The sequence below is a fragment of the Hippocampus zosterae genome, chromosome 3 (assembly GCF_025434085.1).
Source record: "Hippocampus zosterae strain Florida chromosome 3, ASM2543408v3, whole genome shotgun sequence".
NCBI lineage: Eukaryota > Metazoa > Chordata > Actinopteri > Syngnathiformes > Syngnathidae > Hippocampus > Hippocampus zosterae.
Window position 1 is genome coordinate 16,337,285 of NC_067453.1, and position 25,727 is coordinate 16,363,011.

General features: G+C 44.2%; 1 protein-coding gene across 11 annotated transcripts in view; it reads left to right on the plus strand.

Moving 5' to 3' along the window:
* The window catches only part of frmd4a (FERM domain containing 4A), a 143,902-nt gene that overhangs the window by 112,487 nt on the left and 5,688 nt on the right, over positions 1-25,727 (plus strand). For 8 of the 11 annotated variants that reach the window (XM_052060231.1, XM_052060232.1, XM_052060230.1 and 5 more), the window contains exons 5-22: positions 1,558-1,642; positions 2,685-2,741; positions 3,827-3,849; positions 6,851-6,934; positions 7,021-7,086; positions 7,168-7,225; positions 7,442-7,528; positions 13,797-13,872; positions 16,195-16,337; positions 17,338-17,479; positions 19,533-19,666; positions 19,746-19,868; positions 21,500-21,731; positions 22,521-22,815; positions 22,952-23,110; positions 23,379-23,711; positions 24,642-25,222; positions 25,579-25,681. In XM_052060231.1, the coding sequence (XP_051916191.1) occupies positions 1,558-1,642; positions 2,685-2,741; positions 3,827-3,849; positions 6,851-6,934; positions 7,021-7,086; positions 7,168-7,225; positions 7,442-7,528; positions 13,797-13,872; positions 16,195-16,337; positions 17,338-17,479; positions 19,533-19,666; positions 19,746-19,868; positions 21,500-21,731; positions 22,521-22,815; positions 22,952-23,110; positions 23,379-23,711; positions 24,642-25,222; positions 25,579-25,681 (2,781 nt within the window). Of the gene's footprint in view, positions 1-1,557; positions 1,643-2,684; positions 2,742-3,826; positions 3,850-6,850; positions 6,935-7,020; positions 7,087-7,167; positions 7,226-7,441; positions 7,529-13,796; positions 13,874-16,194; positions 16,338-17,337; positions 17,480-19,532; positions 19,667-19,745; positions 19,869-21,499; positions 21,732-22,520; positions 22,816-22,951; positions 23,111-23,378; positions 23,712-24,641; positions 25,223-25,578; positions 25,682-25,727 lie in introns of all 11 variants that reach the window. The other 3 variants (XM_052060229.1, XM_052060233.1, XM_052060224.1) reach the window with 1 other exon arrangement.

Genomic DNA, 25,727 nt, shown 5'->3' on the forward strand with positions numbered 1-25,727 from the left:
TACAAAGAGAGTGTCCGTAACTCAAGATGTTTATAATTATATAGCCCTTATTTATGAAGGTGATATAGGATGTGGAAAAGGCAGTGTAACTGTTGAACTAAGACTCCACTTAAAGGTTCTCACTCGCACATTCTCTGCCATTTTTCAGTCCAATCACCAGCCTCAATACATTAAATACACATACACACACACACACATACAAGGATAGGCATTTTAAAAGATAGAACAACAATAAACTCAAATGTCAGCGCTGAATTCATTTCCAGCCCAAGCATCTTGTTTTCACCGGCATAAAGTAGAAGAATGTTTTTTTGCATTTGGTGTTAGGCCTAATAAATGTCAGGCTGCCCCGTGTGCAGCTCTCATCAAAGGTGTGGCTTTAATTAAACTCTCATACGGGGTTATTGATCGGGCTGGTTTTGCATTTTCTCAACGCTCAATTTCTAAAGCAGTATGGGTTTTCCTTCATTGATCCTCTTACGATCACTGCCGATAGCCTAAATCTGTGTTTTCCCAACTTTTATCGCGCCATGGCATCCGTTTTACCTGAGAAAAATCTCACAGTATGACTCCAAACAAAAATGTGCCCAAACATGCATACTGAAATAATCATGATACTGTCTCAATTTACTCACAAATACTGTACTTACTCAGAGGAAGTGTGAAGATGCGTATGGCATGGTCGTGGTGATAATGAGAAGTAGATTAAGTCAAGGAAAACACCAAATACATACAAAATGCACGGCCCACCGCTGTGTAAAATATATGCAGCTTGGATGCATGGCCAAGAGGTGGGAGGAATGCATTTAGTGTGAAGCATCTTTTAATATGGGCACTGAGAATGAATAGCTTCCTTCCCAGCATACTGCCTTCCATCAAGCTCGACATGCATGCATGCTTTCATGAGCTAAATATAGAAGGCGTTATTATGTTCTCTGGTTCACAAGTGCCCTGCCAGAAGTGGGTTACTGTGCTTCGCTCTGCAGCGTGTGTGCGCGTGCGTGTGTGTGCGAGTGTGTGTGTGCGCGTGCGTGTGTGTGTGTGTGTGTGTGTGTGCGTGCGCGCGGGGGGGGGGGGGTCCTGTTCGCGCGTATGTGCTTGCAAGGCAATATGATGAGACAGCAGATGTGAACGTGCGCCTCCAGCTAACGATAAACGGGCCTTTAGTGCCTCCTTGTGGCCACCAGCAGCAACATCTGCTGTTCCACGAGCTCCGGTGGCTGCAAGCTATAAATCTGCCTTTCACAGTCATGCTTAGAATGTCATGTCGGTGGGCTGAATTAGTTATCCGAGATGGGCAAAGTATTAGAAACAGTTCACTGGACGATGCACTCCATAATAGGAACCATCATGTAAAATGAGCAGCTGTCCAGCAGCACGTTTGATGCTTTTTTGGAATACAAATGTTATTCGACTTCAGAGGTGTGCCTAAACAAAGATGCCAAAGAGTGTAAATGCACATTAGTACAATCATTTGTGTTCTGTTTTATATGCATTTTCTACGTAGGAAATTACATATGGCCTTTTGTTTGTTTGTGTTTTTTTTTTCGTCTTCAGGTTCTACATAGAGAGTATATCATACTTGAAAGACAACGCCACCATTGAGCTTTTTTTCCTCAATGCCAAGTCCATCATCTACAAGGTAAATCAGCATTCTGTTGCTATAATTTACACTAATGATTACTGTATGATATTTATTTGGTGGTTCTCCTCTGGAGTACTACTAAAGAAGATTGTGTTATGATTAGAGTAGATTACCGGTACATTGATGTTGCTTCCCCCTCTGCTCAGTGGCGCAGATAAGCCACTCAATCATTTATTTAATAATACAAGCAAGACGTTTTGCAGAAATTGCAGGGACGAGCCAAAGGGAAAAAAAAAACGTTACCACTTTAACACTTTAAAAATCACGACGCTCGACCTTTGATGCTGCTATTCCAGTCAAGCCTTTAAGTGTATTGTCCAGAAGAGGGCAAAGATCATTCAAAATGATGGCACCCTTCCATTAATCAACATCAACATGTTGGAGAATCATGAATGGATCAAATCGGAGCAGCTGTTTTTGTTCTCACCGTCATTGGTATCTATTTTTCATACTAATAAAAAGCAGGCACATCATTTCTCACTCACAGAAAGAACCCAGCATGTTTGGTGTGCGTTACAAAATGACACATTTGTGTTTGAACATTGTGGGTGGTTCGCTCTCAGTCTGTCTCGCGTTTCATCGCGGCCGTCTGATCTCACCAAGCCAATTAAGAGGTGGATTGGAAAGAGTGCATTCCTGGCATACTTGACCCAGTACTCAGGTCCACAACCACCCACCCCAATCTAAACAGAGACGACCGAAAAAGTTCGCCTTGGTTTCCAAATCTTGAATTACATGTACCATGTCTCCAAAGGTGTACATACAGTTTTACAAAGCAATTATACAGTCAAAAATGTTAAGAAGAATCTACACATTTAGTAGCCACCCAAATCTCCTCCCCCTTAATCTTTCAAACCCATCCACATGAAGAGGTCATGAAATTAGAGATGGCAGCAGTTTGAAGGCAGATGAAAAGAATTACCAGGCAGTCTTTGGGCAAGACATGAACATTAGAGACATTTCAGAGAGTCCACACCCCATTTTGGCAAAGTGTCTCATTTCTCTCACGTCCTTCATATGTCACTTTTCTCTCTCGTAGGAGCTCATTGAAGTGGACAGCGATGTCATCTTTGAGCTGGCTTCCTATATTCTCCAAGTAAGATGAAGTGCAAGCCCGCCTCCCCGTCCCCATTTTTCTCAAATGGGGCACTTGATCTGATTCAAGGAAACAGTCCCCTTTCCACAATGTGGCCGCAAGCGTTTGATGCTAATTGACGAGGATCAAACTGGCATTATGTAATGCGCTTGTTGGTCTGTCAGCGATGGTGTAATGATGCTTCCAAGTTGAAATCCTAAAAAGCCCTCTACTGTCTTTGTTGGCGACCATCGACATTCCTGGCTGCCCTCAGCCACTTCTAATGTAACCCAGCAGCTGGGTGACGCTTTTGGTTCACATAGTCGGTCCTTTGAGAAGTATTTTTGCGTGTGTGTGAGGGTGTGTGTCGGTGTGTGTGTTTTTACGTGGGTGACGATATGTAGAACAAGAATTTCCGTAGTTGAGATCCTTTCTAACTTAAAAAAGACGATCAGATTTTGTGACACAATTTGTGTCACAAAATGTTGTGACACAATTTATGTCACAACAACGTGTGTACAGTCGCCAACAAGGAAAGTAACATATCAATATGAGCTAATTTAATACAGCCTACCATCGCTATTTAGAATATATTGTGATGCCCACACAAGTCATCAAAAATAGATTCAACCAATGGTGCACTTTCAATCCTTTTGTTGAACAAGCAGAAAGAAATGCATTACATGAATAATAACAATAATTAACTCTTTCATTCATAATTAACACAACATGCAGACTGATCATTGGGTCAGCCAGTTATCAGTCGGCCACCTCTACACTCTCATTCGCTGATGTCCACGTCACTCACCTGGCCATACACACTCAAAGTCACAAGTAGAAGGTGAGGGTGATGACTCCACATGAAAATAAATCATATTTGCATCTATTATGCCACATTTGGAACTCAAATTTGGTCTTGCAACACAATGCAAAAAAAAAACGACCAGTGACGGCGCTTGAGGTAGCTTCCGCTGTATTTCCTCTCAAAGACTTGAAACAAGGTAGTGTCATGTCCCACCGTGATTGCAACAACTAACAATGCAATGTCTTATGTTACACGCAAAATACTCCCACACTCACTCACAATCCCTCTTGTCATTTTGCAGGAGGCTAAAAGTGATTTTACCAGGTAAGACCTTTCACCGTTCTTGTTTCTGCTTTCTCACTGATTCACTGTGATTCACTTTTATTTCATTAAACTGACTCCACACAAATCACCATAAGCACTGTTGGAGTCATTATTACATCAGCGTGTCCATTAGCATGTTAACCAGGCTCACTTGCATCTATGGCTAAGTCACACATTTCCAGTGTGGCTGTGTTTACACTATAGAATCAAATCACAGACACCCAAATAAATCCATACGTGCCAGTACCAAGCAGTGACAAATAAACTATCCATCCATCCATTTTCTAATTCGCTTTATCCTCACAAGGATCGCAGGTGCGCCAGAGACTATCCCAGCAGTCTTTGGACACTAGGCGGGGCACACCCTGAACTGGTATCCAGCCAATCGCAGAGCACACATAGAGAAACAACTATTTGCGCTCACAATCACACCTGGGGACAATTTCAAGTGTTCCATTAACCTGCCATATATGTTTTTTGGAATATGGGAGGAAACCGGAATATCCGAAGTAAACCTACGCAGGCATGGGAAGACATGCAAACTCCATACAGGAAGGCCAGAGCCAAAATGGCACTTCTGCACTGTGAGGCAGACATGTGAACAGGTTGACCACCCAAACTGTAGTATGTATAAATCATACAAATAATAAACCACATCACTAAGTTGCCGACTCCCCCCATTGATTTAAATGAGGGCAACCTTTTTAGCATTCCTCCACTGGCTACCAACAGCAATTATTTGCGGTAGCTTGATTAATGGTCAACAAGCCTCAAATGTAAGTATGTTTCGATGATATTGAATTATCAATGCTTTTGTTGTAGGTGAGATTTACAAGATGTCTTTTTTAATGTGTTCATTTGTGTGGTTTGGGCAGACGCGGGAGTATGTACAGCATATTAGCAAAGCTGACTCAGATGTGAAGATATCAGATTCTATGTAGGTTTTTTTCCTATTCTTACTGCCATGATGCATATTCCAATTGTCACACAAGAGAGAAAAAAAATCCAATCGTCTATTTAACCATGCAGTGCAAATGTACCCTACTTGTACTGAAAAGAGAGAACATTTTACATACTCATATACAGGACGGTACTATATATGTGAAATGAAAGAGGGTGAATGATCCGACAGTCCTTGGCAAGGCAATTTACCGCAAATACTCCTTGATACATAGAGACAAAAGTATTGAGACACCGCCCTCAACCCCTAGTTTTACTCGGATGACTTTGGCATGGAAGAACTTGACAGTCTGGACCACAACTTCATGAAACAAACGAAACTGCGAGCCTCTGACCTCACAAATGTTCCACAGACACATTCCAACATCTTGTCGGCAAAATTTATCCAAGATTTGGAATCTGATTTACAAAATGGAATTCTCGTAAATGAAATCAAAATGTTTCCCTTTACATTTGCCTGGATTGCCTCATGTGAACAGTGTTAGTCATGCCCATTAGGCCTTAAGAAGCCCCCACACACACGTGATTTTTTTTCATGTCCATGTGTGTGACGTCGTTCTCAAAGTGTGTCATCCTTCATCACTTTGCTTCAACAACATTGACACACTGCAGCACCCTCCACGTCTGACCTCATTTCCTCCACCCAAGCATCCTGCATGCCCGAGTTGGAATGTGACAAACTCCGGTGACATTCCTGCCCACTTCTCCCCCCGCCCCACCCCCCCACCTTACAGTCACATACGATTCTCCCTATAAGGTCTACAAAGCCATATGCAACTTTTCCCTGTAACTGAAGCATGCTGTTTCTCAGCCTCCAATACAGTCCACTTATTCCCAGTGCAAGGAGTGTCTTCCTTGAAACACTGCTCAAACAAGTTTCCCACAGATGGTTGCGTTGGGAACGCAGCAGCGCGTCATTGCAGCTGTGTGTGTGTGTGTTTGTGTCTGTGTGTGTGTGCGTGTGTAGTGTATAGATGATCACGTCTTTCAAAAAAGATACAGTAGCAGTTCGGAAGCAGTTTATTGTTAAATAAATAATATGTACGTACATGGTTTCCTTCCCTAATCGTAAACATGTAATTTACCGCAGTTGTAAAAAACATGTAAGACGATCTTGAAGGTCTTTAGAAAAGGTCCTGGGTAAAAAAGCTCAATCATCCCTGAGCGTAAAAGTCAGCATATCTATCTATCTATATATTGCGCGTCGTCCCGCACGCGGTCTGTCCTTCCGCCTGTCCCTTTTCAAAACGTACCTACTTCACCGCGTCGCTGCGCGCCGCCACTGCGCCGCTCAGGCAGTGGCTCACTACGATTGCGCGGGCATCTTAGCGAAAAAATGTTGTCTACCCACAAGCATTGCAATGACATTGTTAGTTATTTAGTAGAGCTAAACATCTCTTTATTTTCGCGATAAGCAATGAAGATGAACAAAAAGTTGAACCAAGCAACAACACTTTTGTGGGCCGAAGGCCCACCTTACCAGCCTTCCGCAGGAACTAGCTGATGAGCCGCCCGGAGGTCGGCGAACCAGCTAGTGAAGTATAAAAATAAAAACAAAAAATGGGATCATACTTCGAAGGACCAGGCAGATCTTTGCTGGGAGCTTTCTCTGTCCCTCACCTCCTAGACGGTTGTGTTCCCAGGGCTTTCCCCAATCCTCTCCGGGCTTGGCAGACAGACGTTGGGATTACTGCGAGGTTTTCGTGACCTCCTGCCAACGGCGGTCTGAAAACTCCATCCAACGCCAAGTCTGTTTGGCTCAGTGGCTTTTCTGTCTTTTCCTTCTTCCATCGTTTCGCTTTTTAATATCACTTTAATATGCATCTTTATTGCCCTGTGTCTTCCTGTTACTTGACTCTTTCCTCTGTGTCTGCGGAACAGAGCATCCGCGATCACTCTTTAATGTCTTCTCACTTGATTTAATGTCCTTCTTCCAGTGTAACATAATACGGTTGTCTCGCTGCAGTTCATCTGTGTCACTTCAAAGCTTTATGAAAGAGATGTCTTGACCACGCCTTGTGGTCTCTCTCTCCCCTACTAGTAACGACGCAACCAGGTCTGACCTAAAGAAGCTCCCTGCTCTGCCCACTCAGGCCCTAAAGGAGCATCCGTCCCTGGCCTACTGGTGACAGTCAAACCTCCTGACCTTCCTCCTTTCTCGACTTATTTTTTGTATTTCTTTTTTTCAAAGCTTTTCTTCTCCTTTGGCAGTGAGGAGCGGGTCATCGAGCACTACAAGAAGCTCAACGGACAGTCCAGAGGACAAGCTATCGTAAAGTGAGTGTTAGCGCCACTTGAGCGCGATTAGCCCGTTTGGCTTCAAGTCTCACATGGGTTGTCCGTTCCTCATCCTCACAGCTACATGAGCATTGTGGAGTCCCTGCCCACATATGGAGTACATTACTACGCCGTAAAGGTACAGTTTTACTACTCTGCCTTTGTTTTTTTCCCCCACCACCCTCTTTTCACCACATGTGTTGTTTTTCCTTCTGGACTTTAAAGCAGGCAGTATGGGGTTATAACGGTGCTTGAGTCGATCCGGACTTTTGGTTGTCTTATTTCTCTTGCTGTCAAACCACACAGACACACAAACACGCACTCAGGTGATGTTTTCATTGTCGTTTTGTCACAGGATAAGCAGGGGATCCCATGGTGGCTGGGACTGAGCTATAAAGGCATATTTCAGTATGACCATCAGGACAAAATCAAGCCTAGAAAGGTGAGATGACCTTCCAAAGTGTCCCCGCTATCCCCAGTCGGTCAAAGAACCGCATACAGTGGCACCTTGACTCACGAGTACGGCAATTCGCGGGAGTTTCAGCTACACAGCTCTTTCATTGAAGTCAGAAAAACTAGCATTTAGAGGCACTGAAATGGCCGAACATCTGAACGAGGAGAGCCACAGTCGTTTATTGAACAGGACAAACAGTGGAACACCCAAATAGAAAATGAGAACACTTGCAAAAAATGGATGCTCTCTCTGTAATAACCAACCTACCGACTGACTCCATCTGCTGTCTCTCACTAGACCACACCCATTCAAAAAGTAATTACACTTTATAAAACTTTATAAAAATAGTTTATATCTTTACATTCTATTTATTTATCTTATAAGATGCTGCAATTTTAGTTTTTTGACCATTCGACCCACGCTTAAGCCAACCGTTATACAAGTAGTGTTTGGTTTTCATGTTTGTATGTTTTAATTTGCTGCACATATTTTATTCTGCTGTACTGTCCCACTGCTGGTGGGAGAAATAATCAACCACAAGAATTTGTAGAGAATTTGCCTCAAATCTACTGGGACCAATGTTTGGTCACGTCCGTGTTGATCGCATGAACATTTGTCTCTGATGGACGCTCTCTTTCGGTAACAAGGTTAGAAGAGGATGATGCTCAGGGATGATGGTGGCTTGAAACTGAAAAAAAAAAGACCCAAATAAAGTTTGATGTAATTACTGCAAAGCAGAGCTGGCAGAGCTTGGAGAGTGGAGACTGAAACACGGTTTTGTGTACTCATGACGATGAGCGGGTCATAAGTCTTCACGTCGACTGCGGTCCAAAGGAGTAGCGTAAATGTCAGTGAGAGCCACTTTACCCGAAAAGAGAGCACGACACCCGACCCCTGGCTTATACAAAAATATTGTTTTATTTGAAGTAAAGTTAACTGTTCTTTTGATGGCGGCGCCAGCACCCGCAGCGGCTCTTCTCTCTCATGAGGAAATAAATTTCATCTGTGCCGTATGTTGCACATGTAGCACATTTGACAATAAACTTGACTTCAACTTGAATGTAGTGTTAATATACATCAACTTTGGCAAACCTAAGGGTTATTTGTCGATGGGTGCTTTTCACCGTCATACATTTTACCCCCCCCCCACCCCACCCAAAAAATAGCAACTGGGCAGTGTTTGATTGGGGCAGCAGGAATCAATGAATAATCGAGCGGTTCACTCTGTTCGTGATAGCCTTAGTCGCATACATATATGAGTAGTCAAGGAATGAGAGGAAATTTACCATTTAACGGACAGCAATCCATTCAAATTATGGTTATCTTGAAATAAGTTTTATTATTCAGTAAATTACAACACATTTTTTTTCTAACACGGAAAATAAAGAGATAGAAAGATAAAGATGTGAAACATACTAACTGAAAATGGATCCAACATTGACCCAGAAAATGTGATCCGAACCATATCATGGTTTACATGTACTGTCCCACCAGGAATGAGTCTGACTAAAATAACGGTGCGTTCAGACAACAGAATTTTATTGGGGTGTTTTTTGTTTTTTTTTAATCTGACAATATATAATTCCACTTTTGGCCATTTTTAAAGTCATCTCATTCTCCCTGTGTGACTAAATGGTCACGACTCATATTTTCCCCCATCAGTGAGTCAACTCATTGTGTTAGAGAAGAACAGTGACAGTGTTTCACATCTTCGGTACGAATGTCTGCCGATATTGAGCATCCCTGGTGCTCTCTGTCGCTCTCTCTGTCTCTCTTTACACGCAATTAGTGCTGTCATGTAAAAGCCTTTCTTGTCACCTTTCCTGTCACCAATATCCCCCCCCCCCCCAATCATGTTGAAGGCCTTGCTTGCTGGCATTTTACCTCTTCTCGCAAGGTGTTAATGGGTTTAACACCATCAGTGCACTCTGAACGGCCACCGACACACTCTGAAGCACATAACCCCCGCCCCCTCACCAGCACACACACACACACACACACACACACCCTTACATTTTGCACACGCTCACAGGAACTGAACTGAGCGATGAACTCGCCATCTTGACAAATACATCCCGTCTGCTGAAGCTTTTCTTCCACAAATGTTTTGTCTGTGTGTTTGAGTAACAGAAGTCGTCAAGCTAAGAGGTGTGAGTTTGCAGTTTTAGACGCTAAATTAACTTTGTTAAAAAAAATGTCTAATCCTTATTTGTCTTTCACTCTATCACTTATGACTTCCGGACTGAATGAATGATTGCAGTGTGTAGCATTTCCTTCGTAAAATGGAAGCGGCAAAAAGGATTGGGCAAAAAACATATCGACCTTCCTTCACAACTGACTTATCAAGCGTTATTATTATTAGCATAGCAGCAGCTATGCACTGGTCTGTCAAGTATCAGCCACCCCACCACTGCTTTCTCCTCAAAACCTCCATCATACACATTGTCACCGTCCAGTGCAAAGCATCTACGGTCAACACAAACGCTAACTTCCTTTAGGACGTAATGCCAAATAAATCGATCAGTTCAAGGGTCAGTCTCTCATCATTTTAAGCCCTTTTAAATGTACAGATAATGTTTTAGTTGACTTCATCCGTGTAAGCCATTGTGTAAAAATGATGTTGTGTAAAAGCTGACGTTAACGTTAACTTTCTGAGATCTTACAGCAGCTCAAGCAGGGGAAAAAAAACAACACATTTAGCGGTGTACACCGAACTGTCTCAACTTGAGCTGACCTCAGCCATGAAATTATTGGGTGACTTTTGTCAAACTACTGAAAATATTCGTCAGTTTCCACTAATTTCCGAATGATGAGAATTTGTCGTTTTTTTTGTTTGTTTGTTTTTTTTATAATTTCACACGCAACCAAAAATACTGCATGCTTTTCTTCAGTGATACAACATCTTGAATGTAGTTATGGAACATCTCAAGACTTGACTTAATTCCATTGAACACAGTTTTGGTTGGTGAAAACAGGGTGTGACGTCCACAGCAGGGAGATATATGCCTCATTCAAAGAGAGGAAGAAGAAACACTCAGTCAAGCGTAGCAGCTCCAGTAATCACTGACTCACGTTGTCATTGCTTACCACTGAAAGGCTGATTCAGTTCGGGCAAACACGCAACACTTAATGTGAGCTACTTTGGAGTGTATTTACTATCTTTGTTTCCCCACAGTTAAAATAATGACTCTATTAAATGATCATCCGTAAAAGACCATGTTGTTTGGAGATGTGAAAGTACCTCAGCTTACCGCAGACCACACATGCGCACACACAGACTCGCGCACGTAACTGTAGCTCACAACATTAGTAGACGGACAGGTCTGACGAGTGACTGACTTGGGGAATATCATATGATTTCATTTTGGAGCGTACCCACCCACCCATTCGCTGGAGCGCAGAGACACATCCAGACATCCAGCTGGTTCCCATTAGTTTTTCCAGATATGTCATCCTTCCAAAATGGCACAGTCCCATGCAAACAACAGGAAAGAGTGTACAGGATTTGCCATGACGACGGCTGGATACACCAGAACCCCACCCACATGGACATAGCAGTACAGCAGTCCAAAAGAATAATACCCCAGCCGAGGCTATTTTAAAACTATTCTTCTCCAGTACACCGAAGAAAGGCCTTTACTCTTTATCAGATCTGACCTTTATTATCTGTCATACTCAGGATACGACCGCTCGATTGTTAAAGAATATCTACCAGCTCGGCATCTGCATGTGAATGTTTGTGCGGTGATGTGTGTATTTTCGTGTCTCGGATTTAGGATTTATAGCATACATGTGCAAGACTCCCAAGCTCTGCGCTACCCTGGCTTGGCAGACTTTTTTTTTTCTTTTCTAAAAATGAAGGCATACGTCGGTACAAACATGTCATGTCTGAACAGAATTATAAATGTCTCTTATCGCCATTATTCTGGCCAACACATACAGCCCTTCACTATCTGCCCCCACTTGCTATATTTAGCACCACGCTACATTTGCGCTTCACACGCCATTGAGCATAAAGTTTGATAAGGGAGTACTTTCCTTCTCCGAGACGTGAGATGAAACGGTTAGAACATTTCAGATTTTTTTTATGTCACGATTATCATGACCAAAACGATAACAGTTGTTGTTCTTGTGTAGAGTTTACATGTTTACTCCGGCTTCCTCCAGAATTCCAAACACATACATGTTCGCTTCACTAAAAACTAAATCGTCCTTGAGGTGTGAGCGTGAGTGCTTGTTTGTCTCTATGTGCCCTGCCATTGGCTGGCGACCAGTCCAGGACTCCGCCTCCCGTCCAAAGGCAGCTGAGTTAGGCTCCAGCTCACCCGCAACTATAATGAGGATAGAAAACAAATGGATATCAGTAAACGCAAAACCTTTTTCAACTAATAATGCAGTGCATCACAGAATACAGGGAGAAGCCAGAAAGAGATCATTTCACTCTGCAGTATGAATGATAATCGCAATACTGTATAATGTGGCTGTTGTGAGACAATCTTGTTCAAATACTTTATGTTCATTTTTTTTTTCACCAATCGATACCAGTTGTCAGTCCCCACGTGGTCTGTTGTTTGTGTAAATTAGTAACCAAATAATTTAGTTGTAAATCAAAAACTCTCTTGGACACTAAAACTGTTGGAGAAGTGTCGTACAACCTCCGTCTCTTCTTGACACTGTGTAAGCCTTGCAACATTATGCCACCTCAAAATGGAAAGTTTTTACATTTTTTTAAGACAGAAATGAGTGTAAATAGTTAAGTTACACACACATATTTGAAAAGGCCTGATTTGTTGAAAATCAATTGCTGGTAATAATTATAAGAGAAGCAAACATGTTGACCACAAAGGTAAGGATGCTTTGCAGATTTTCACAGATGAATCATACCAGCTCATTGTTTGTTTTTTTCATTATTGTATCACTCATGTCTCGTAGACGTTTGAAATGTAACCACAGTCACTGGCTTTTAAGTCTCATCTGAAGGAACATTTTTCTCTTGTCTGGGCCTGAGCGTGAGCGCAGGCTTTGATGGGCATGGCTAGTGGAGGCCATGTCTTTGTCCCTTCCATTCGAATCATTGACGGCATAAATAAAAAAAGTGTTGTGTTAGCAAATTTACATGATTATCGATGATATCACAGCAATATAAAGTGTCATATCAACTTTCACAATGCAGTCTTTGGTATCCCAAGAAAGATGATTTATTTTTTTTTGTTTATAATTTCCTGAAAAGTCATGACTTTGGAAATGCAAGGATTTAGCCTTACAGCAGCAATCAAATGGTAATACAGTCCTGCACTAAACATTTTAAAACGTTATCATGGTTTATGGTTGAACATTTTCCATCCCTATTCAAGACATCCGCTGGCACATACCACATATATACTGTCGGCTATGTTTATGTCATTCTTGTCTCGTTGTTGCCTCCGTTTCCGCACAGCCCATCTGTCCCTCCATTGTTTTCCCAGGCTGTTAGAATTCCTGGACCAACTTTGTCTCCCCTCTTTTCCTGCCCGATCTTATAGTTTCCTTACTTTTTATTTTTTGATGGTTTTAATATATTTATTTATTTATTTTTTATCCTCACTTCTCAAATATGTTGTTGACTGTGCATTTGCTCACGTCAGGGCAACTGGGCCCTCTCTACTCACTCTACTCGCTCTCGGTCTCACTCTCTCCCCCTAACGAGAACCAGACTCAGACAGTGTGTGTTTGTGTGTGCACTGAGCTCTGATCAAACAAAGCAAGGGCACTTCAATTGTAGAGAGGAAGGAGAGGAGGGGATGGTGGGATGTGCGGGAGGCTGGGGGGGGGGGGGGCTCACAGAACGCTTCATCACTCCTCCCCTGGACCCTTTTTACTCATATACACACACACACACTCTCTCTCTCCTCCCCGACCGCAGAGCAGGAAGTACAGTCCCTGTGGGAGAGAGGAGGGGTCAGGCGCCCTAAAAGCCACCCCCCCCTTCTCTCCCTCCCTCCTTCCCTCCAAGTCAAGTTACAGGAGAAGAGGAAACTGCACACTTTCACTCACACACACACACACACACACACCTACAAATGGTGAAGCAAGTTGCGGAGGATGTAACGGCACACATGCTGAGGAATATGTATTTCGGATTCTTATACAGCGCGTGATAATCAAGCGCTGTCAGCCTTTTTTTTCCTTCCTCTTTGGGGTGCTTGTAGAGGCAAGGATTCTCTTCAAAGTTGCGTGGACTCATTGTTGAGCCGTGTTTTGTCTCCTCAAACTTCAGGTGTTCCAATGGCGTCAGCTGGAGAACCTCTATTTTCGAGAGAAGAAGTTCTCCGTGGAAGTTCATGACCCCAGGAGGTAAATCTCTACAACAGATCGATCGTCAAAGCAATTTGATTTTATGCATGCAGGTAGATATTTGACCACTAATGTATTTTCATTTCATTGAATGTTGCTGCTGTTGAATTCTACTCCCATTTATTATTTTGATGCAAGTCATATTTCTCGACCTTTATTGTTCCTTATTACACACACAGATTTCAGCTTTGTCTTAAAACATCACCGAACACAAAACACAACAGTGATTTTGGTGTGAAAGCTTTTTGCATTTGTAACACCTAAAACTAAAAATAATAATAATAATAAGACTGAGAAACAAATTTTGACAGCCAAAATCGGGCATTATTTACAGCTATACAACTGAGTCATCTTTTCTCCCAATCGCAACACACACTTCCTCCGACCTATCACCACACATACTCCCCATTTATACCATACATATACTTACTGTTTGCATAAGATGTATTTCCCTCCATAGCAATAGTCCAGACAGGCAGCATTTCCCCTCGTAATCTTCATCTACTCAAATCCAAAACGATGACACACTACCATCTAGATGGATCTGTTCGTCATTACAGCGGTTTAAAAAAGGTTTTATTCAGAGACGAGCTGGGCGAGGCCCTCCTCCATGACCGTGAAATATTGGATTCCTGTTGACAAATATAAACATTCATGGCAGTGAATGACTTTCATGTTACTTTTAGTGGAGTGTTACACTCGCCCGTAAGCGCTGCAGAACATGGATGTTTAATGTGACTCTCGGGCACGCAACTATCGGATGAGCTGACAGTACAGTTATGCATGCTTCAACAAACACTCTTTTTGCGCATATCTTCTCTCATGTTATAATTATTTTCCTATAATAATGTCCTAAAGGTTCCCCCCGTCCCCGAAAGAAAAAAAAACTAATACTGCTAATATCTTACAGCACACAAACACAATACGTCAAAAATTCTTGACAAAAGAACCCCACGAAGACCTCAACATCTGTGTGAGTGGGCCGCTTTGTTGCCCAAATGACCCGGCCTGTATTTATTTAACATGGCTCCATATGTGCAGTGTTGCAGGGGGAGGAGTGTGTGTGTGTGTGTGTGTGTGTCGGGGGGGGGGGGGGGCAGTCAGGGACAGGGTGAAACGACGAGCAGCGGTGTTTTCTTTGAGAGGAGCTGTCATTACGGTGAGCTGGCCATGAGTGTGTGTTTAAATAAAGATGAGCAAACACGCCAGCGTCGTGTGTGGCTTACACGTGCGTCGTCTTCTCACAAGCACCAGAGAAGCTTTTTATTGCCAGTAAAGTGGTACTCTAATTGTCATACAGTCTTTGCCAGCTTACTTTAGTTCATTTACATCGCAGATCTTTTTGTGGAACTGCATGGCCGGTATTTAAAAACAACTTTTTACACCGAATACCACCATCATGACCAACATATTCCGTACAAAATGTGCAGCACAAATAAGCCACTATAACATTCTTATAATATACCATACTAAAAGATCGTAAAAAAGTTTAATCTAAATAATGATGACATTAAAATGTTTTCGATTAAAATTTAAAGGAGAACCATACTGGCCATTTATTGAACCCCGGGAAAACAATAAAACACAAACACAATGAGCACACTTGCGCAGGTGCTGCTCGAGGCCACAGCTGCATACCCCCCCCCCCCAACCCCACACACACGCAATTGCCAACATCACATGCCAAGTCACCAGGCTCCTCAAGGCATCTAAGTAACACAGATGCTACACTACATATATTCATTCATTCATCTTCCGAGCCGCTTGATCCTCACTAGGGTCGCTGGCGTGCTGGAGCCTATCCAGGCTGTCTTCGGGCAGTAGGCGGGGGACACCCTGAATCGGTTGCCAGCCAATCGCAGGGCACACAGAAACGAGCAACCATTCGCACTCACACTCGCACCGAGGGACAATTTAGAGTGTTCAATCAGCCTGCCACGCATGTTTTTGGAATGTGGGAGGAAACCGCAGCACCCGGAGAAAACCCACGCAGGCCCGGGGAGAACATGCAAACTCCACACAGGGAGGCCGGAGCTGGAATCGAACCCGGTACCTCTGCACTGTGAAGCCGACGTGCTAACCACTGGGCTACCGGGGCGCCACATTACATACAGTATTTTACATATTTTTATTTAATTATTTGTGTGTGTGTTCCAACATATTTACAAAGTGTTAGAAAGGGGTTTAATAATCCTAAAAGTGTCTAAAGTGTATAGGCTGCATAGTTGCGGCTGCATCTGGAACATCACCGTGATTAATGGGGGTTCAGTGTCATTTGTTTCCATTCAGTGCCTTGAAGAGGCCTTGTGTCCGCTTCTACTGTAGGGCGTCGGTGACACGCAGGACGTTTGGCCACAGCGGCATCGCGGTGCATACCTGGTACGCCTGTCCGGCCCTCATCAAGTCCATCTGGGCCATGGCCATAAGCCAACACCAGTTCTATCTGGACCGCAAGCAGAGCAAGGTCAGCAATTTTCTTTTCACCCATTCACTAGGTTGTAGATAGTATTCACATGATGTCACAGAACCCCGCCAATCGACCCAGCGGCCGCGCTGTGGACCAAATAAAAAAACCTTTTCTCCTTTGAAAAATGAACCTCCACAGCTAGTTTCAGCATCGCACATCAAACTCTCTTCCACGCGTCCTGGAAAATGGTGGCTTAACACCCAAGGCCTCAGCTGCAGGCCACTCAGTGCAGCCAAGCGTTGGACTCATTCATTCCTTTTAACAATAAATATTATCTGGGTGATTTATGAAGGCTGAAATTAACAAAAAGAATACCCTGGGGGGAAGAGGGGGGGCAACAAAATACTAGTTTGGCCGGAAAAAGATACTCATCTGTTCTTGGCAAAAATTAACTACATTGCATAAGAGTATAAAGTAAAATCCATATGATTCACTACTATTATTATTCGATGTGGCAAAGTACCGGTAACCAAAACCATTAATACTAGCTTGTGGGCCGCACTGAACACGGTTTTATTCTTTGCTTGACACCAATCTTATTTTATCCGACTTTGCTATTTTTGTCGTCCTGCTCTTGTTGTTAGTTCCAGTACGCCAGTCTAAAAGTTTGAATTGGCACTACAGGTTTGCCAGGTGTACATTTCTTTGTCCCCCCCCCACCAGCCCCTTTTCTCTATTATTTCATTCATTTCATACTTTTTCCACCCCATTTCTCTGTTATTTCATTTTGGAACTACTGTATTTCTTCTACACTTGTACTTGTTAGTCTGAGCGCCACGGGCCCTTGAGGAACAGAATATAAACCCTCCGGTGTCTTTCACGGCATAAGAGGAATGACTGACAGGCTTTATGCTTGAGCTACCAAATGGCAAACAGGAACACGTGACTTCAACGAATACAATCCATTAGATCACAGACACATTCAGACATGATGGACGAGTTTGTGCCAGGTCTTGATTTTAACGTCCTCTTGCTTTTGGCACGTGTGTTTGTCCAGTCTAAAATCCACGCAGCACGCAGTCTGAGCGAAATTGCCATCGACCTCACTGAAACGGGAACGCTGAAAACGTCCAAACTGGCCAACATGGGCAGCAAAGGCAAAATTATCAGTGGGAGCAGTGGCAGTCTACTCTCATCAGGTTAGTTCATACGAACTATATAGGTGTGATCGTGTGTGTGTGTGTGTGCGTCTGTGAGTTTCAGAGCCGGACTGGGGGTGTAAATGTGAAAGATTAATAGGCGAGTGCATTCTTGGGTGGCGGCGTTCGAGCAGGGCGTTGGTTGACAGCTGGATGGACAGAAACAGCTGCCTCCATGGAGAGGCCATCGAATGGGCACCTTATGTTCACACACACACAGAAACTTTTCTTCTCAAGAGACTGCATTTTATGTTTAAAGTGGACAAGTTTTTTTTTGTTTTGTTTTGTTTTTCTCCATAGTTAGGCTGTAAAACAATGGTCCCCAACCACCGCTAGCTACTATTTGGTACCTGGCCACACAGAGAGACTGACTTACTTATTTTTTGCAACGCATATCCAAATATTTAGTATATTTCAAAACTTTTGGGTATCATACACATTTATATGCTTTCAGAGTCATTACGGCTCTGTGATAAAAACAGGCTTGAAACCAATCAAATTACAGGACTGACAATAGACGTGGTAATAAAAATCACGCTCGGTGGGCTGGATTTAAGGGCATTGTCTGGATGTAGCCCGCGGCCGATACTTTGCCCACCCTTGCGTGGCAGGTTAATGGAACACTCCAAATTGTCCTGAAGTGTATTTGTGAGGGCGGATGGTTGTCCGTCTACGTGTGCCCTGCGATTGGCTGGCAACCAATTCAGCGTGTCCTCCGCCTACTGCCCAAAGACAGCTGGGATAGGCTCCACCATTCCCTCATGAGGAGAAGCGGATTCGAAAACGGATTATTGGATGGATTATTTTCTATATAATTCTTTTTAGATCACATCAATGTGTTTTATTCCCTCCTCACTGCCGCTCTCTATTTTAGTTTGTACCTCATTATTTGTACACATAATATACCGCAGTCCAAAATATTATGCAAATAATGTTTTGCAATCCAAACAGCAGGTCTTCGAAGCTATTCTGACATCTTGGAATGAAATTCAAGAACAACACGTCCAAAAACTCCCAAGTTCGAAACTGCTATCAAATTTGAGGTCCTATGTTAAGATGTTTTGGATTTATCTAGCTTTTGATTTCAGCAAATAAAATCTCCTAATGCTACAAATTCAGGAAATGAGTCAAGGAAATTCAGTCCATTTTCAGTTCTTTGATCAATCCAAAATGTCTTGACACATTGCTGTGTGTGATAATTTGGAACAATGCATTTGAACAAAAACTTCTTTTATTGGGAACATTCAATTTATTCTTCAAATTATGCTTAGTACCACTTGAATAGACTAGAAAAATGAAAGGAAAAAACACAATTTGCATCACATTCTGTGTTATTACGAGTACATATGTTTATCTATCTAACATTCTCTCTTTAAAGTGACATGATCAGAAGCTGTAGTAGTCACTCAAATGAATGGAATCCCAGCCTTGGAGCATAAAGTCTCTGAACAGTAACATGAGCCTCAACGCTGTGGGCCAGATTGTTTTAAGAATCTTACAGACCAAAGTAGCTGATCCATGGTCGCCATACCAACAACAGACACCGTTCTCTTTATAAAAGGCCAGGCCGCCATCCAGATTATCGTGTCTTTCAAAGCCCTTGTGTGAATCGCCAACAATCGAAACTTTGAGTGAATTAAAGCCATCTGTTTTTTGTTTGTTTGTTTATTTGTTTTTATCTGCCACAGCTTTCTCAGCGGGTGAGTCTTGCGTTGTTTCTGTCTTTGCCCAAGACGAGGGCGACGCTGTGCTTGTCTGTGAGCAATTTGTCTGAAACTTAAAGGCGTGTTACAAACAAGACTGGCACCATCTCCGGCTCCCCGGAGATTGTGCGTCAGCGACTTTTGTCCTCTGCACTGCCCCCCTTTTTCCTTGAAACAAACAGCTTCCTTATCGAAATGTTGCACTCACTTCCCTGTAAACATCCTGGCAGACTTGTGCAGGTGCATGGACAATCTTTCCGTCTTTCTCCCGGACAGCCAAGACCCCCACAACAGCAAAGAGCCGCATAACAGTACTCTTATGACACTTAACCGCTCGGATTGTTTTGCAGGCTCTCAGGAATCCGACAGCTCCCAAACAGCCAAGAAGGACATGCTGGCTGCGCTGAGGGCCCGCCAGGAAGCACTGGAGGAAACGCTGAAGCAGAGGCTTGAGGAGCTCAAGAACATCTGCATCAGAGAGGCTGTATGCCAAGACTTGGAAAAAAAATCTCCGCTCTTCTAAATCTTCAATTGTTCCCCCTCATTTTACTTTTAATTTGCAGGAGCTGACAGGGAAACTTCCCAAGGAATACCCTCTAGACCCAGGCGAGGAAGCTCCCACAGTGAGGCGAAAGATCGGTACTGCCTTCAAATTGGATGAGCAGAAGATTCTTCCAAAGGGGGAGGTAAATGATTTTCATTTATTATCAAGGTTTTTTTTTCTCGCAATTTGAAGCACATCTTTGTCAAAATACCCCAGGGATCAAGAATTGAATGAAAGCACTCCCGCGACCTTGGTGATTCTCAGCATCTCGGAAAAATAATTTTTAATTCGAATTTTTAAGGAATGTTATCTGAAATCACCAGAGCCCAAAACATGATGGGCCTGTCATCTGTGATACATCTGTCTTAATTTTCCTTGGTTGACCAAAAATAGAAACAAAAAAATCCCAAAACTGTGTTACTTCTAAAAATAGTTCCTTTCACAGGAAGAGCTTGTGGTTACATGCCTACCAGTAGACAGAATGTGCGTGGGTTCCCGTATTTTTTGAATGACAAGATTTGTTGGCGTTGAAAAGTTTCCACACACTTTTTTTTTCAAATCACAAACCTTCCTGGTCAACATTGGCCACTCCTTCACACACACAAACCGACTCTAGCAGTGTGGAAGAGATTACTCATGACTGACATAGACCGCTACCATGTCGACTCCAGTGAATAGATCCCAATGATGAAACACACAGCATTCACTATGTACAGCATATACTGTACAATATATGCACAGGTGCATCTCAAATTAGAATATCATTGAAAAGTCAATTTAGTTCAGTAGTTTGGTTGCAAAAATGAAATCACAGTTTAATTAACCAATTGTTTGATTTAAAAACATGGTAAATGTAAAATAGTTTATTGAAAAAATTTTTACATTTTTGTGTAAATTCATCACCATATTTACAGTATAATATGGTAACGGTGGGCAACACAACGGTCTTCTGGTTAGCGTGGCAGCTTCACAGGACAGAGGTGCAGGGTTTGATTCTGGCTCCAGCCCTCCCTGTGTGGAGTTCTCCCCGTGCCTGCGTGGGTTTCCTCCGGGTACTTTGGTTTCCTCTCACATTCCAAAATCATGCAGGGCAGTTCTGTTGCGCACTCCAAATTGTCCCTAAGTGTGATTGTGAGCGCGAATGGCTGTTTGTCTATGTGTGCCCTACGACTGAATGGCAACCGGTTCAGGGTGTACCCCGACTACTGCCCGAAAACGGCTCGGATAAGATCCAGCACGCTCGGAATGCTTGTCGAGGATATGCGGATTAGAAATTGGTTGAGCAAGGTGTGCACTAATGCTCAAGGATACTTTAAGGATCGAACCCACAACTTGGTGTGGAGTCGACCGCTCTACTACTGAGCCATGCCAACCGTATATAATATGATGCACTGTATAGTTGCCTACCTCTTGTCCTGATTCTAACTTTAATTTAAGAGTAGGATTGAGTTGTTTGACTTGGTGATGCCTACTTGACAAATCCTAGCAGAAGTGTGGATAAAGACAGTCTTTGTTACGGACACTAGCTACCTTGTTATTATTGGAGTGCCGAGTGTTTCTAAAGAGAGGATTCAGCGGTGAGAAAATCTGCTGCGACCAAGATAAATTATTTCTGCAGCATGCTTTCTCTGGCAATCTGCGTATTCATAGAGAATTTACAGCCTCTGTAAACTAAGCCTCTTGTTGGTTTTGGATCATGAGTAGGTAACTTAACTTAGCTCACTGGTGTCGCCCACGTTGTTGCCATTACATCCTTGCATTTGCTCCTCCCAGGAAGAAGAGCTGGAACGGCTGGAGCGGGAGTTCGCCATTCAGTCACAAATTACCGAGGCCGCCCGGCGCCTGGCCAGCGACCCGCACGTGAGCAGCAAGAAGTTGAAGAAGCAGAGGAAGACATCTTATCTCAATGCGCTCAAGAAGCTACAGGAGATCGAGAACTCCATCAATGAATATCGAATTCGCTCTGGAAAGAAGCCCACGCAGAGGGCTTCGCTTATAATTGAAGGTACCAGCAGTCTTGAGTTTTTGTCACACGACAGTATCTTATTACATAGTGGTGTCTTCTCTAATAGAATAAAATCATGGAAAAAGAATGAACGAAACAGCTACAAATCTCCCAAAAATATGATGAATCTTTGACAAAACATCTGACAAAAATATGACCACAAAAACGTGGTTGAAAAGTACATGAGGTGACCCAAAAAAAAACGAGAAACATTTAGCAAAAAGTTGAGAATATGACAAACCTTGAACAATAATAATAATAATAATAATAATACGGGCGGCCCGGTAGTCCAGTGGTTAGCACATCGGCTTCACAGTGCAGAGGTACCGGGTTCGATTCCAGCTCCGGCCTCCCTGTGTGGAGTTTGCCTGTTCTCCCCGGGCTTGCGTGGGTTTTCTCCGGGTGCTCCGGTTTCCTCCCACAGTCCAAAAACATGCATGGCAGGCTGATTGAACACTCTTAAATTGTCCCTAGGTGTGAGTGTGAGTGCGAATGGTTGTTCGTCTCTGTGTGCCCTGCGATTGGCTGGCAACCGATTCAGGGTGTCCCCCGCCTACTGCCCGGAGACAGCTGGGATAGGCTCCAGCACCCCCCGCGACCCTAGTGAGGATCAAGCGGTTAGGAAGATGAATGAATGAATGAATAATAATAATACAAATGTGGAAACAATTTACTGTAGAAAAACATTTAAATAAGAGGATAAAAAATGTGATGAAGTGGTCAAAGCCTGTCTATTCGGACAAATCTGGTCATAAAGCAAGCTCCTTCTGGTGTTTTTCGTTCCTGTAGAGGCCAACATCGGCTCCGAAGATAGCTCTCTGTCTGACGCTCTGGTCCTGGATGATGACGACCCCCAAGTGACAGGCACCCCCAACTTCTCACCGATGGCGTCGCCCCACAAGGGCCTCCCCCCGCGTCCACCGTCTCACAGTCGTCCTCCGCCACCGCAGTCCCTGGACGGGCTGCGACACCTGCACTTCGGTCGCGCCGACTATGACAAATCGCCCATCAAGCCCAAAATGTGGAGCGAATCTTCGCTGGACGAGCCGTATGAAAAAGTCAAGAAGCGCTCCTCACACTCCAGGTAGGAGGCCATGTTGACTCGCCTGGTGTTTCCCAACATTTATTAAACAAAGGCACATGACAATAATGTCATGGCATGGGACACCTGAGGAGTTATTTTGCGTACAATTCATCCAAAGCATTCTTTTTCTCTTTAGTCACAGAAGATTCCCAAGCTCTGGCAGCACAGAAGCGGGCGGTAGCAACTCTCTGCAAAGCAGCCCCATCAGGAGTCTCCCTCAGTGGAACTCTCAGTCCAGCATGCCGTCCACACCGGACCTGAGGACCCGGACGCCACACTACGTACATTCCACCAGGTCCGTCCTTCGCAACTGAACCTCAATCTCATTCTTTCTGTTTCTGCTCATACTGCAAAGCTACGGGCCAGTTACAGGCTCTGATATGAGTGTGACATCATATAAATCGGCCCCTTTTTGATTCCTGTGGCATTTAAGGGAGCACGTGGTAGTTGGGTTAAATTGGCGTTGGCATCAAGATGGGGGTCTTTATAAAATGTCTTCCTTTAATGTGTGAATGTGTGTGCCCCAAATATTAACCCCGAAGTATTGTTTGCATGCCCCACAGGTCAGTGGACATCAGTCCCACACGTCTGCACAGTCTCGCTCAGCACTTTAGGAACCGCAGCTCCAGCTTGGAGTCCCAGGGCAAGCTCCTGACGTCAGACCCAGACCCACACTCGCACGGCCTGGGCACGCTGGGAAGCCCAGACTTTTTCCTGGGCCCCACGCGGACCTCTAACGGCTCCGATCCACTGGACGACTGCTCCTCCTGCACCAGCCAGAGCAGCTCAGAGCACTTCTACCCGGCCGGCGGGTCCTTAGTGCCCGGTAGCAACCCTAACTACTCAACCCTCGGGGAGGACTCGCCGTCCAAAGCCAGGCAGCGACAGAGGCACAGGTAGGCGGAAGGACGAGGCGTTTCAGCATTTATTCTGTATCCTGAAATTCAATTTAATGTCCGTGTACAGTTCAATTCTTTGTTCTCACTAGTACGACAATTTAGTGGACCAATAGAATATCAAATAAATGCTCAACCGTCTTGCCCTAAAGAGCTTTCCGGGAGATGGGTCTTCCTCAGAATCTGCCTGTGTCGGGTGATGCAAAATCCACTACATTAACCCCTCTGGAGAAGTGGCCATCTCAGATCTTGTCCAATTGGTCGGTGGAAAATCTTTTCGGCAACAATCTCACATTGATCATTGACACCTTGCCCCGTTTTTGAGCATGAGAGGAGGTGAGAAGTAGAGAGGAGAATTGTCAGTAAAACAGGGCAAAATCCAGATGTCAGTTTCTAAAGTAGGAAAATATGCAATATTCCTTCTAGATGTGGTTTAACTAAACGTGAGAGTGTAAAAATACGTCTTGAGCCAAGATTTCATATTTCTGCAGGTATTAGCTGAAATTTCCACAGGTAGGACATTCCTGAGTACTGGAGGAGCAGTGGAGAATGCTCCAGAACCTGCGGGCTTATTTTAGTCTGAGTCAGCAAAAGACCAGCATATCGCCAGTGTATGTCTCGGAATGGAACTTAAGTATGACAAAGTCAGCAAAATCAGAAGTTGGTCAGCCATGTAATATTTTAAGTTTCAAAATCTTCAACTCGCATCTCGGGTGGACAATGAACCAGTGCAAGTTGGCCAGTATAGGGCTCATGTGATCAAAACTGTCTTACTGGTGAGAACAAAGAGTTGACCGACTACAACATTGACCTTAAAACTGCATGTCAGTGGTACAGAATAAATGCTCAAACGGCTTTCCATATGTTGGCAAAGTTCTCCTTTTCGTAGCACCTCTCTTCTTTGTGATTGACCCACATGTTCCCTTCAAGGTCCGCCGGTCACCTGGGGTCATCCAACTCGGGCTCCATGCCAAATCTGGCGGCTAAGAACGGTTCGGTTGGGGGTTTAGGCGGAGGTGGCATCGGCGGTGGACAACATGGCGTATACCTCCACAGCCAGAGCCAGCCGTCCTCACAGTACCGCATCAAAGAGTACCCGCTGTACGTGGAGGGTAGCCCCAACCCGGTGGTGGTGCGCAGCCTAGAGAGTGACCAGGAGGGCCACTACAGCGTGAAGGCCCAGTTCAAGACCTCCAGCTCCTACACGGCTGGGGGACTGTACAAGGAGGCCTGGGGAGGGGAGGAGGGCAGCGAGGGCGCTGGCCGACTAACGCCGTCCCGCTCGCAGATTGTACGGACTCCGTCGCTGGGGCGCGAGGGGAGCGGCGGAGGAGGGGGCAGAGCGGCCGTGTCGGAAGAGTTGCGCTGCTGGTACCAGAGGTCATCCGGGAGTCTGAAGGAGAGGAGTCACTCCCACTCAGTATCTGCCTCATCTGAAACAGGGTCACAGCAAGGCACGCTGGGACATGGACGGGGCAGCCGGGTGGGAACGCTCGTTAAGTGTTCACCAGGTACTCATCCTTTCATCACGCTTGCACATCCCCATGAGATTGTCATTTCATAATGACAATAAGAATAATATTATGCCGGTTGTATGTCTTTTCTCTGCGTAGTCTGACTTCCTCCCACATTCCAGAATGTTAGGTTGATTCAAAACTATTCATGGTCATTTGTTGTGTATGTGAATGAATGGTTTTCTGTCCACGTGACCCGCAATTAGCTTCTCGACCAATCCAGGGTGTATCCTGCCTGGCCCAAATTCAGATGGGCAACGGCTAGACTGTAGAACTAAGAACAACTGTGTTGAACATGTGTCAATGTTATCAGCGTTCCTAACCAAAGACCACCCCCACCCTCACAACCTTAGTGGCGTCCCCACACAGCCAAAGGAGTATGACACCCTCCAGCGAGCAGGCGGCCACGCCCACGCCCCCCTGCAGTCCACAGCACATCCTCAACTGGCAAAGCGGGTAAGACCCCCGGCGCACCCTCGGCAGGTTTCACGCTACCACTCTT